Genomic DNA, 13,201 nt, shown 5'->3' with positions numbered 1-13,201 from the left:
TAGAAAAACAAACAAAATCCTTTATTACATTTTTATTTAGGTCCCAAAAAAACCATCATAATAACATTATATCAATAATATTAATAAAGTCAAAACAAAAGGAAAAATTAAAATAGCTATTATTTCCACAGTGTCCAGGAGTCAGCCTGTAGGAACGCTGCAAGTCCATATAATATAAAGGGCCGTGGTTTCAAGCTTGGGCGCATCATCGTCTGCTGTGCCGATCAGGAATGTAGAGGTGGTGAGGTTCAAGGGGGCTAAGCCAGGCTACTGTTGTGACAGCTGTAGGAGAAAGAACGCAACAAGCACATTACAAAACGTGACAAGACTTGTGCACAAAACATTCACACACCCCTCATTGGGGTGGGTGCCTACCTGCGGTTGTTGAGGCTGTGGTTCGGGGCCTCTGCTGGCCAGGCGGCTGAGGATGTTCCTCTCGGACATCTGGAGTCTCACTGCGACCGGGGGTATCCGGGCGATGGTTGCCGGGAGACGGGTCACGTCTGCTTTCATGTCACTGAGCAGCTCCTCCAGCTGTTTCAGCACTGAGAGGGAAAGAGAGAATGAGAACCTGGAAGTGCTTGCCAACATACAAATGCGTATATACAGTGTATTCGGAAAGTATTCAGATGCCTTGACTTTCTCCAAATACTGTTACATTATAGCCTTGTTCTAAAAGTGATTAATGTTCCTCATCAATCTACACACAATACCCCATAATGACAAAGCAAAAGACAGGTGTAGAAATTGTTCCAAATGTATTTATATTTTTAAAAAAACACAAAAACCTTATTTACATAAGTATTCAGACCCTTTGCTATGAGACTCAAAACTGAGCTCAAGTGCATCCTGTTTCCATTGATCATCCTTGATGTTTCTACAACTTGTAGTCCAACTGTGGTAAATTAAATTGACTGGACATGATTTGGAAAGGCAACACCTGTCTATTTAAGGTCCAACAGTTGACAGTGCAGGTCAGATTAAAAACAAAGCCATGAGGTCGAAGGAATTGTCCGTAGAGATCCGCGACAGGATTGTGTCGAGGCACAGATCTGGGGAAGGGTACCAACAACAAAAATGTATGCAGTATTGAAGGTCCCCAAGAAAACAGTGGCCTCCATCATTCTTAAATGGAAGAAGTTTGGAACCACCAAGACTCTTCATAGAGCTGGTCGCCTGGCCAAACTGAGCAATCGGGGGAGAAGAGCCTTGGTCAGGGAGGTGACCAAGAACCCAACGGTCACTCGGACATGGCTCCAGGGTTCCTCTGTGGAAATGGGAGAATCTTCCAGAAGGACAACCATCTCTGCAGCACTCCACCAATCAGGCCTTTATGGTAGAGTGGCCAGACGGAAGCCAATCTTCAGTAAAAGGCACATGACAGCCTGCTTGGAGTTTGCCAAAAGGCACCTAAAGGACTCTCAGACCATGAGAAACAAGATTCTCTGGTCTGATGAAACCAAGATTGAACTCTTTGGCCTGAATGCCAAGCGTCACATCTGGAAGTAACCTGGCACCATCCCTACAATGAAGCATGGTGGTGGCAGCATCATCATGCTGTGGGGATGTTTTTCAGCAGCAGGGACTGGGAGACTTGGTCAGGATCGAGGGAAAGATGAACAGAGAAAAGTACAGAGAAATCCTTGATGAAAACCTTCTCCAGAGCGCTCAGGACCTCAGATTAGTGCAAAGGTTTACCTCCCACCTGGACAACGACACTAAGAACGCAGGCAAGACAAGGCAGGATTGGCTTCGGGACAAGTCTCTAAATGTCCTTGAGTGGCCCAGCCAGAGCCCGGACTTGAACCCGATCGAACATCACTGGAGAGACCTGAAAATAGCCGTGCAGTGACGCTCCCCATCCAACCTGACAGAGCTTGAGAGAGGATCTGCAGAGAAGAATGTGAGAAACTCCCCAAATACAGGTGTACCAAGCTTGTAGCGTCATACCCAAGAAGACTCGAGGCTGTAAACGCTGCCAAAGGTGTTTCTACAAAGTACTGAGTAAAGAGTCTGAATACTTATGTAAATGTGATTTTTATTTATTTATACATTTGCAGAAATTTCTAAAAACCTGTTTTTGCTGTGTGATTATGCAGTATTGTGTGTAGATTGAGAGGGGGGGATTCATTTACTACATTTTAGAATAAGGCTATAACGTAACAAAAATGTGGAAAAGGTCAAGGGGTCTGATTACTTTATGAATGCACACACATATATAATACCAGTCAAAAGTTTGGAGACCTACTTATTCAAAGGTTTTTCTTTATTTAAAAAATAAAATGTTCTACATTGTAGAATAAAGGCGTAAAATTAGGAAATAACACATACGGAATCATGTAGTAACCAAAAAAAGTTTAAAAACTAACTATATTCTATATTCCTCAAAGTAGCCACCCGTTGCCTTGACAGTTTTGCACACTCTTAGCGTTCTCTCAACCAGCTTCGTCACCAGGAATGCATTTCAATTAACAGGTGTGCCTTCTTAAAAGTACATTTGTGGAATTTCTTTCCTTCTTAATGCACTTGAGCCAATCAGTTGTGTTGTAACAAGGTAGGGTGGGTATACAGAAGACAGCCCTATTTGGTAAAATACCAAGTCCATATAATGGCAAGAACAGCTCAAATAACAAAAGAGAAACGGCAGTCCATCATTACTTTAAGACATGAAGGTCAGTCAATCCAGAACATTTAGAACTTTGAAAGTTTCTTCAAGTGCAGTTGCAAAAACCATCAAGCGCTATGATGAAACTGGCTCTCAGGAGGACCGCCACAGGAATGGAAGACCCAGAGTTACCTCTGCTGCAGAGGATAAGTTCATTAGGAGTTACGAGCCTCAGAAACTGCAGCCCTAATAAATGCTTCAGAGTTCAAGTAACAGACATCTCAACATCAACTGTTCAGAGACTGAGTGAATCAGGACTTCATGGTTAAATTGCTGCAAAGAAACCGCTACTAAAGGACACCAATAATAAGAGACTTGCTTGGGCCAAGAAACACAAGCAATGGACATTAGACTGGTGGAAATCTGTCCTTTGGTCTGATGAGTCCAAATTTGAGATTTTTGGTTCCAACCGCCGTGTCTTTGTGAGATGCAGAGTAGGTGAACGGATGACCTCTGCATGTGTGGTTCCCACCGTGAAGCATGGAGGTGGTGTAATGGTGCTTTGCTGGTGACACTGATTTATTTAGAATTCAAGGCACACTTAACCAGCATGGCTACTACAGCATTCTGCAGCGATACGCTATCCCATCTGGTTTGCGCTTAGTGGGACTATCATTTGTTTGTCAACAGGACAATGACCCAAAACACCTCCAGGTTGTGTAAGGGCTATATGACCAAGTAGAGTGATGGAGTGCTGCATCAGATGACCTGGCCCCACCCGACCTCAACCCAAATGGGATGGTTTGGGATGAGTTGGACCACAGAGTGAAGGAAAAGCAGCCAACAAGTGCTCAGCATATGGGAACTCCTTCAAGACTGTTGGAAAAACATTCCAGGTGAAGTTGGTTGAGAGAATGCCAAGAGTGTGCAAAGCGGTCATCAAGGCAAAGGGTGGCTACTTTGAAGAATCAAAAATATATTTCGATTTGTTTAACACATTTTTGGTTACTACATGATTCCATGTGTGCTATTTTGTAGTTTTGATGTCTTCACTATTATTCTAAATAGAAAAATTCAGAAAAACTCTTGAATGAGTAGGTGTGTCCAAACTTTTGACTGGTACTGTATATATACACATAAAGGGCCGTGGTTTCAAAGCTTGGACGCATCATCTTCTGCTGTGCCGATCAGGACTGTAGAGGTTTATAGAATGTAGAATGTTAATAGATGAACTGTAATATCTGGTGGTGACCCGCGGAAATGCAGGACTGATTATGGCATGTCAGTTTATATTTGGCTTGGCTAACTAACTAGCTAGCTAGCTTGTAGTATGATCTGAATGACTCAGCAACACCAGATCAACAGCATTGGCTTTTTGCCTCCTGCCCCATTTCCTAGAGGTAAGTGGACAGCGGTGTGCGGATGCAGAAGCTCGCTTTGTGGGGGGCTTTTATGGACCACTGCTGAGGTGTGAGGGTCTTACTGGTGCTTTTACAGTCACCGAAGAGTCACCCAGGTGGGTGCTACACTTCAGTAGTGGACGATCCAGCGTATCTGGATCTCATCTATCACTCCAGTGTTAATTTGCTAAATTGTAATTACTTCGCTACTATAGCCTATTTATTGCCTTACCTCCTCACGCCATTTGCACACACTGTATATAGACTTATTTTTTCTTCTATTGTGTTATTGACTGTATGCTTGTTTATTCCATGTGTAACTCTGTGTTGTTGTTTGTGTCGCACTGCTTTGCTTTATCTTGGCCAGGTCGCAGTTGTAAATGAGAACTTGTTCTCAACTGGCCTACCTGGTTAAATAAAGGTGAAATAATAAAATCTACGGAGGAGGAACTGTGACTATGGAAGACGACGAGGTGCCCGATGAATGATATCTCTACCTCCCTGCCTGGCTCTACACCATTATGCTCCCTCCTGTTAAGATACTTCCTTTCTGACTTGGAATGAAAAGCGCTGTATAAAATACATCTATTATTAACTTTACAAATCTTCAACTAAGCCTCAAGGTACTTTAGGTTGATAAATGTATTACGCTCTGTTTGTCAGCAGAGACACTATTCTTCCTATTCCTTTGCACAGGGTCACGTTCAGTAGGTACAAAACGGTCAGACACAAAGTTAAAATGGGGAGGTCCCATAGGAACCATTTACATTTTCCGTTGCCAAACATTTTTCTACAGTGTGCCCTAATGACCTCGACCCGGGCGTACTAGGCGAGTGCCAGCTGGCTAGCTTACCTTTGTGCAGAACGGCGTTGGCAGGCTTGTTCCCCGACATGGACTCCTTGCTGAGGTGTTGGTGGGACTCGGCCAGACACTCCACCTCGCTGAAGCGCGTGTTGAGGGCCATGGAGGGGTGGGAAGGGTCCTCCGACATGTTGAGGTAGGCCGCCCGGCGCAGCTGCTCCTCGATCACCAGGGCCTGCTCCAGCAGCTAGGGGGAGGAGGGACGAGAGGAGATGGGGAAGCAGAGGGGTGGATGAGAATACAGCAATGCAAAATGCACAGCGTGTACATGGAGCACGACAAACCTTTACGCGAGAAGAGTGAAAATGAGAACGGCTGACAAACAGGCCTGGGGGGGTGGGGGTATAAGAAGAGGTGGCTTATAAATGATCATGGTTAATAAAGGCCTTTATACCTTGAACCTCCTGGCCAGAAACTTGTTTTTTATCTCCAGGAAGTTGCCTCGGTTCATCTCAGCCTTGAAGGGCTCGTTGAGGATGGCGTACTTCACGTCGTTCTGAATGTCCTGCCAACGCGCGTAGCCGTGTCTAGGGGGCGCCAGAGTCAAGGGAAAAACAAAACAGACTGGCCCCACTGTTTGCGGTATGACCCAATATTGGCCTAATATTATGTATGTGACCATTAACCAATACTTGAAGCTGGCCATAGTTATTAGTTCTGTTGAGATTGTACTTTTTCCTGCTACAGGCAGTCCACCGTGGAGGCAATTTTACAATGAGTGTTGCACCGGTTACATTTTGAAGAGAAAAATTTGACCGTAAATCACTGATGTTTGTTTTGCAAAGAGCCACGGTGGGCAGCATAGTTTGTCAACAGTGGTATAAAAAGATACTGTATGATGCCAGCCAGAAGCCAGTAGTCATGGCGACGGTGCCAGATCTCGTTGGTCTTCTTGGTGACGGTGGCAGCCCTCTCCTCGTTCTGCCACAAGGAGTGTAGCTCTGTAGGGGGGGAGAAAAAGAGTGATTCCCTGAAGTAACAATTGAGATTTGTTGAAATTGAGACCATTGAAAATGCTATTTAGTCCAAGAGTAGCGCTTAACCATATATGAAACCAACCAAAAATCAGTTGAGAACGTGTGGAGATCTGTGTGTGTGTGTGTGTGTGTGTGTGTGTGTGTGTGCGCGCACGCGGTATGCTTTCCCTCTTGCCACTCCAGTTCTCTTACCTGTGAATCCTCCGTCGGCGATGTTGAACATGAATCTCGTCTTGGCTTTCTTCTTCTCCTCACTGACTCCGGCCGCCACCACCTCCTTCACACTGTCCCCGTTCTGCAGCTTGGCCAGCTCCTCCGCCTTCGCGCCATCCTTCTCCTCCTTTTGCTCTGCAGACAGAACGAGGTTGAAAATGGGGTGAGTGAGAGAACGGAGTGAAGCAGAAACGTGGACCGACAAGGCACGGGACCTGAAGTATGTCCTGACTGCAGTTTGTTGATTGACGAGTGCAAAATGAGAGAGAATGATGGTGAGAGGAGCTACCTTTCTTTTCCTCTGAGGCAGGAGTGGTATCCATCTTCTCCGTCTTCTCTTTCTTCTCTTCTGCTGCAAATCCAGAGGGATGGAGAGGAAAAAGGGGGAGAACATTAGCAAACATCAAAACGAGTGTAACAGAATTCAATAGAAATGGTACCATGAAAAAATAGTGCTGAACCATATTCTATTACGACATCACCTTTGGCCTCGGAGTCTTCCGATTTGACCTCGGACACGTCCATCTTGGCCTCTGCTGCTGGAGACTTGGTCTCCTCTTCTCCCTGAGCACTCTTCTCTGCAGTCTCGCCGTCCTTCTCCTTTTCCGCCTCGCCGTTGGCAGGCTTGTCTGTTTCCATGGGCTCGTCTTCATCTTTCTCTTTTGGTTCAGGGGAAGGAGTCTTCTCCTCTTTATCGGGGATCGCATTGACCTGAAAGAGAGGAACATTTCGTAGAATCAGAAAGCACAGAGAACAGCACAGACGTTTTAAACTTACTAAAACTAACCATTCTGGACAAGGAGCTCCATCTCAAACTTCACAACAATGATATACACTGTGGTATCAATATCCTATGTACAAGTATGATAAATTGGTTGGCTTTGGTCAGCCATTGGCTTATTCTAGTCTCTTGACCAACGTAGATCAAGTGTATCATTCTTTACCTCTGGGTCTTCCGTCTTTCTGGACTCCTCCTTCTCCACCTCGCCGTCTTTCTTCTCCTCTTTCTCGCCATCCTTCGTGGCGTCCTCAGTCTTCGAAGGATCGTCTGCTAAACCAACAGGACATCAGCTCTTAATCCACCTTCCACATCTCCAAGCGCTGATTGACAGTTACACGTTGTACACACCCAAGCACCTCCTATTCTATGGTGGTTTCACTGTAACCAGCATAGCAGCAGCAGTGGCACTTGAGTCAGTTGTTTGACCCTGCATGTCAAGAGTCCTGGAACAGTGAGATGGTGTGGAGGAAGACGGGGGGGGGGGGGGGGGGGGCAGAGTTGGTTTACCTGGGGCAGGCGTGTTGGGTTGCGTGTCTGCGGGTGTGCCAGTGGAGGGAGTTTTGGGGGCTGGAGAGGGCGAGCACACAGAGGGGAACAGGGGTTAAAAGCATCATCGCAGGAGAGGGTCTACACTCTGCAAGACGCGGGATGTACTTGCAGAGATTTTGGGTTACAGACCATAGGTCACTACAGCAGGGAAAGACGGATTAGCCGTAGGAAACGCAGGAAGAGCAAGGACCAGGGAGAGGGTTGTGGAAGAGGGCGTAGCAGTCTGTACCTGTGGCGGGCGTGTTGGGCTGCGTGTCTGCAGGCGTGCCCGTGGAGGGGGTCTTCCCTGGGGAGTCGGGGCGGGCTCCAGCAGCAGCAGCGGCCGCAGCCTTTTTACTCTCCTCCAGCTCCATCATCCAGGGCATGGACCACTGGCCGTTGACGTGCTCGAACTCCTGGACCTGGTGGAAAACACGGTCAGGGACGCGCTACACTCTCACTTCAGCGTATGACGGTTGAGTTGAATTCCTCCCAACTATCCCAAACCAGGAACTGGGCTCTACCTTCTTGCGGATCAGCGACATCACACCGATGCGGGTGAGTACGTGTTGCCGCGACAACCCTTCGCGGGGGACGCCGTCGGCAAAGGTCTCGGCTCCGTCGGCGCCGGGCTCGCACAGGTGCCTCATGAAAAGGGAGACGTACGCCCTGTGAGGGAGAGAGGATCCGATGTAAAACAAAATATAGAGGACAAATTCAACCAATATCAAGGCATTACTATTTTGATTTACACTATAACATGTTAGTTACTCACTTGAACTCTTTCTCAGATTTCCCACGCAGGTCTCTGACCAGCCACTGGGTGGTGAAGGCGTCCTGAGGAGGCATCCCATAACGCATCACTGCATTCAGGAAGGCCTTCCTCTGGCGAACGTTGAAGCCCAACACCTGAACACCAGAGAGGCAGGGTTAGCGTTGAGTTAACAGGTAGTCCACACATTGACCCCCGACCTCTATAACTATACAAGCCAATTGAATGCCAAGAGACAAGTGGTGGGTTGGCCCATCTGTAGATAAGCTAAATTGCAAAACACATTCAGGATCATGCAGGGCATTGGTTCAGAGTGCAGTGATCGATGGACATTGAAAGCTGACCTCAATGTTGCCTCCCACTCTGGCCAGCAGGGGGGGCAGCGGCTTGTCCCTGTCGCCCCGCATGCCTTTCCTGTTGGGTCTGCGAGAGTTGGCTGCACCGCCAGAAAAAGGAAAACATGAAAAGTTATTCTCTTAAGCTTCACAAACCACATACTAAACACACACCATCCCACTCTTGTAAACACCACCGACAGAGACACCATCTGTCCACACACACACTTTCGCTTACCTTCTGCCCGCTCATCAAAGTCCTCGTCGCCCTCCTCGGAGGCCACAGAGTAGTCCGAGTTGTTGTCCGATTGGTCATCCTGCCAATCTGCTTGGAGACAGAAGACACGGGGCGCAATTTCAGTACACAGTCCAGAAACTTCTTTGAACTTATTAAAAGATGAACATTTAAAAGGAGGGGGGAAGAAGATTCTACAAGGAAGTGGACTTCGAGTAAAAGGTTGACAACCAGACCAAGCACAGAGCGCTAGAAGGAAACCAACGTCACAGATATGGGGGTGAGGTGTCAACTTGCCCACAAGCAGTGCCCGAGTGTGAGTAGCTGACTCAAACCACATGTGGGATATTGTTTAAGCTAGTATGTGGACAGTTAGGAGCCGAGAAGAGATGCACTGTTTCCCGACTCAAAACAGGGAAGGGGTACAAAACACAAACAACCGCAATTCAGTCACACACGCCAACTCATTCTTCAAATCTCTTAGGGTACTAGGATTAAAGAGGGCCACATTTTGCGGGGGCGGGTGCTGGCATTTTCATCCTCTTGGTGAGGGGCCTGAGATCATGGTGGCCGTGCAGTGCATTGTGGGTAGTGTAGTTCACGCCATTGCAATGCATTGTATTCAGGCGTCAAAAGTTAACAAGGAAAGCTGCCATTCCGACGTAAAACTAACTAGGACTTGGAACAGATATCCACTCACATTAATGTAATTCTGAAGAGTTTGGATTGTTGCTGGGAATAGAAGTTCACTAAGGACTGAGGACTGACACAGAGCCTTTCTAAAGAGGTAATGCAAATGGGAGGAAAATTCCAATTGCCACCACAACTGAAGAGGCATGCCTCGTGCAGGAGGTGAGGAGTAATCAAACCAGCACAAACACCTGACACCACTCAGTTACTAAGACTTCCCCGGTGAAACTCACACCCACCACACTCTCTCTCACACACACACGTAAGTAAATAATGGCGTTGGCGCTTGTTGTTGTTACCTCGTCTACTACCTCGGTCCTCCTGGGAGCCGTCGTTGTAGTTGACCTGCTTGCGGATGCGCTTGCCCTTGCCCAGGTTGCGGGCCAGGTCCTCCTGCTGCTGCTCATAGTGGTGCCTGAGCAGCTTCTCCCAGTAGTCTGGGTCGACACTCTCCTCCTGCTTGATGATCTCCCTCTGTACTTCCTCCTCCTGAGGGGGGGCCGAGAGCGAGGGAGGGAGGGAAAGGAGAGAGAGAGAGAGGTGCGAAAGGAGAGTCAATGATCAAGTGTGCCAGTGTCAAATGAGACACGTCAGTTACACACACTCACAACGTCTGGGCTACAACGAGGCCACTTGGGAGTCGACCTTCTAAAAATGAAAAACGTCACTTTGGGCCAAAGTGTCTGCTAAATGGCGCGTTTGACCCAAAACCAACACAACTTACCGCCTCCTCCTCGTCCTTGACCACGTACTGGGCCACCTTGAAGGAACCGAGGTACTCGTTCATGCTCCCGATCTCCGTTTCCTCCGGGGTTTCGGACTCCTGGTTCCTGTCCAGCAGTCTGTCCACCGCCATGTCATCATAGTGGATCACCTGGCTGTCCTCCTCCTTGTTCTCACCTGGGGGACATTAAACATGATCAGAACGTTATAATGAATGTGTTGTAAACATTGTCATGACCTTATCTTGAACTTAATCTGTTCTAGACATCTTCACATCGGTTTACACAAAATGTTGATAATTTCACCTAATAAGCACAAATAAGTAATAACCAACAAACTATCATCTTATTTGACTGTTCGTATCTGCTGGCATTTGCTTGTTTTCTGTTCACCTGCAACACGCTTCCAGTAACCTGCTGTGGGCAGGTAAAAAAATAAAATAAAAAATATACAATAAGACAACATTTCATTGCTCCCGTTCAAGACAACTGAAAAGTGATTTGACAGATGAACAACTATCCACTCCATCCTTCCACCCATCCATGTTTACAACAGCAGGAGATGTTTAGTTCTTTTTACCTTCTTTGTCCCCCTTTCCAAGCTCGTCCTTGAACAGCTCCTCCGTGCCAAACTTGAGGATGTCGTCCAGCTCCTGTTTGGACATGGAACCCGTCTTGGAGCCCAGACCAGGACGCACCACCAGGTGGGTCAACATCATCTTCTTCTTGGCAACCTGGAGAGGGAGGGAACGTGGGACATTTCAATGTCTGCATTGACTTTCTTCCTGCCCGTATAGGCCAAGGAAATGAAATGAGTAGCGTTGACGACAGACGAGGCCCGCTTCCACACACACGACATTCATTGGATCCAACAACAAGGTAGCAATTCTATGATATAGACTGCTGTGTTGCGTTGTGAAGAGGTCATTGTGATGTTGCAGGAGAGGGGACAGCCTCTTTACCTGAGTGATCCTCTCCTCCACAGAGGCCTTTGTGACGAAGCGGTAGATCATCACCTTCTTGTTCTGTCCGATACGGTGAGCTCTGCTGAACGCCTGAGTAGAGGAAGACGCAGAGACAAACAGTATGACCCTTTCATCCTTGCAACCACCTTAATAAAAGTTGATATAATAGAGAACAAGGAGATGGTGAATGGTCCAATCATAAATTGACCCATTAGCACTTGTGGAGATCTGATTGGATTCGACAGGTGTAAGCAATATGGTAATAGCTCCACCTTGCCCTCTGACAGGCTAGGTGGAAGGTTCACCATAGTACTTCTACTAATCAAATTCTCGAAGATCATTGGGCTTGATTTGGGATTGGGTCTGTGTGTGATGGTTCCAAGTGTGTTACCTGGATGTCGTTGTGAGGGTTCCAGTCGGAGTCGTAGATGATGACTGTGTCGGCGGTGGCCAGGTTGATACCCAGACCTCCAGCTCTCGTCGACAGCAGGAAGGCAAACTGCAGCGCTCCAGGAGCTAAGGAACAAAACAGATCAACCACTCAGACCAAATCACTATACGTATATATATATATATATATATATATCAATCACTTTCTACATCAATAACAATCTATATTTACATCAATCACTTGCTTTCTCTCTATAATCATTCACTTTCCAGGGATTATTCCGTTTTTCCCCCTGGCCCGCCTAAATCCCAAAAAGCAACAAAAAAAACCATAAAAAATAAAAACTTTTGGGATGGAAAAACGTGTGTAGAAGTAAACAACCTCTCCTCTGACATCATTGCACGCGCGATAGAAGAGCACAATATGTTCTGCAATATAAAGTATGACACTCCTCAGCTCGCCAACAATAGCGGGTTGCGGGGCGGCTAGTGGCGCCGTTTCCACCTACTGAGAATTCCATCTCTAAAAACAACTAAAACCTGATATAAACTGTGTAAAAAAGATAAAAGGACCTATATAATTTCGTATTAATATCATGTTTGAGAACTAACCAAAGCTAGACAGTCAGGGAGGATAACAAATTCCCCCCAAAATTATTGCAACAAAGACTCAGAACTTCTTTGGAGCCCTGTTTTATCGCTGGTATTCTTAAAACAAAATTAACTTGAGATTGCACGCACCTGCGTGCTAAAACAAGCTCGATTTCAACGAAAACCCCACAAGAATAAAAGAGTGCTTTAGATAATCGTGCGTTGATATCAGACAGAGGAAGATTTCGCCATCTAGGTTGTCTATTCCCGCACAATTGAAATAAAGAACTATCAGGAGCTCCAGAAAACATAAGGCTGATGAATGTAAAATAGCTTACTATAAGAATAGGAGTAGCCTAATAGTCCTACAGACTCGTTCATTCAAATGTTCCACCATAAATGGCATTTCATTTGATAAAAATAAAAAATAAACATTTCAAATAAACAGTATCAGTCAAAAGTTTGGACACACCTACTCATTCAAGGGTTCTTCTTTATTTTGACTATTTTCTAGATTGTAGAATAATAGTGAAGATATCAAAACGACGAAATAACACATATGGAATCATGTAAACAACAAAAGTGTTAAACAAATCAAAATATATTTTATACTCTTGGCATACTCTCAACCGGATTCATGACGCAGTCACCTGGAATGCATTTCAATGAACAGGTTTGTGGGATTTCTTTCCTTCTTAATGCATTTGAGCCGATCAGTTGTGTTGTGACAAGGTAGGGGTGATATACAGAAGATAGCTCTATTTGGTAAAAGACCAAGTCCATATTATGGCAAGAACTGCTCAAATAAGCAAAGAGAATCAACAGTCCATCATTACTTTAAGACAGGAAGGTCAATCTATCCGAAACATTTCAGGAACTTTGAAAGTTTCTTCAAGTGCAGTTGCAAAAACCATCAAGCGCAACGATGAAACTGGCTCTCATGAGGACCGCCACAGGAATGGAAGAACCAGAGTTACCTCTGCTGCAGAGAATAAGTTCATTCGAGTTACGAGCCTCAGAAACTGCAGCACAAATAAATGCTTCACAGAGTTCAAGTAACAGACATCTCAACATCAACTGTTCAGAGACTGAGTGAATCAGGACTTCATGGTCAAATTGCTGCAAAGAAACCACT

The 13,201-nt window shown here is 46.0% G+C and overlaps 1 protein-coding gene across 11 annotated transcripts in view; it reads right to left on the bottom strand.

Moving 5' to 3' along the window:
* Positions 1–13,201, bottom strand: part of LOC120022494 (chromodomain-helicase-DNA-binding protein 4-like) — a 30,226-nt gene continuing 17,025 nt past the window's right edge. For 2 of the 11 annotated variants that reach the window (XM_038966421.1, XM_038966427.1), the window contains exons 22-41: positions 11,477–11,601; positions 11,083–11,175; positions 10,701–10,854; positions 10,123–10,298; positions 9,698–9,887; positions 8,712–8,801; positions 8,483–8,583; positions 8,142–8,275; positions 7,891–8,035; positions 7,617–7,788; positions 7,346–7,405; positions 7,002–7,108; positions 6,540–6,768; positions 6,347–6,409; positions 6,037–6,192; positions 5,700–5,808; positions 5,262–5,394; positions 4,859–5,054; positions 376–545; positions 1–282 (exon numbers count right to left, since the gene is read on the bottom strand). In XM_038966421.1, coding sequence (XP_038822349.1) covers positions 268–282; positions 376–545; positions 4,859–5,054; positions 5,262–5,394; positions 5,700–5,808; positions 6,037–6,192; positions 6,347–6,409; positions 6,540–6,768; positions 7,002–7,108; positions 7,346–7,405; positions 7,617–7,788; positions 7,891–8,035; positions 8,142–8,275; positions 8,483–8,583; positions 8,712–8,801; positions 9,698–9,887; positions 10,123–10,298; positions 10,701–10,854; positions 11,083–11,175; positions 11,477–11,601 — 2,618 coding nt within the window. In that variant the 3' untranslated portion in view covers positions 1–267. The remainder of the gene's footprint in view (positions 283–375; positions 546–4,858; positions 5,055–5,261; positions 5,395–5,699; positions 5,809–6,036; positions 6,193–6,346; positions 6,410–6,539; positions 6,769–7,001; positions 7,109–7,345; positions 7,406–7,616; positions 7,789–7,890; positions 8,036–8,141; positions 8,276–8,482; positions 8,584–8,711; positions 8,802–9,697; positions 9,888–10,122; positions 10,299–10,700; positions 10,855–11,082; positions 11,176–11,476; positions 11,602–13,201) is intronic. The other 9 variants (XM_038966430.1, XM_038966431.1, XM_038966424.1 and 6 more) reach the window with 8 other exon arrangements.

Source organism: Salvelinus namaycush, chromosome 27 (genome assembly GCF_016432855.1).
Source record: "Salvelinus namaycush isolate Seneca chromosome 27, SaNama_1.0, whole genome shotgun sequence".
Classification (NCBI taxonomy): domain Eukaryota; kingdom Metazoa; phylum Chordata; class Actinopteri; order Salmoniformes; family Salmonidae; genus Salvelinus; species Salvelinus namaycush.
The sequence above is the reverse complement of the archived record's forward strand: the minus strand, read 5'-3'. Positions and strand labels throughout refer to the sequence as shown.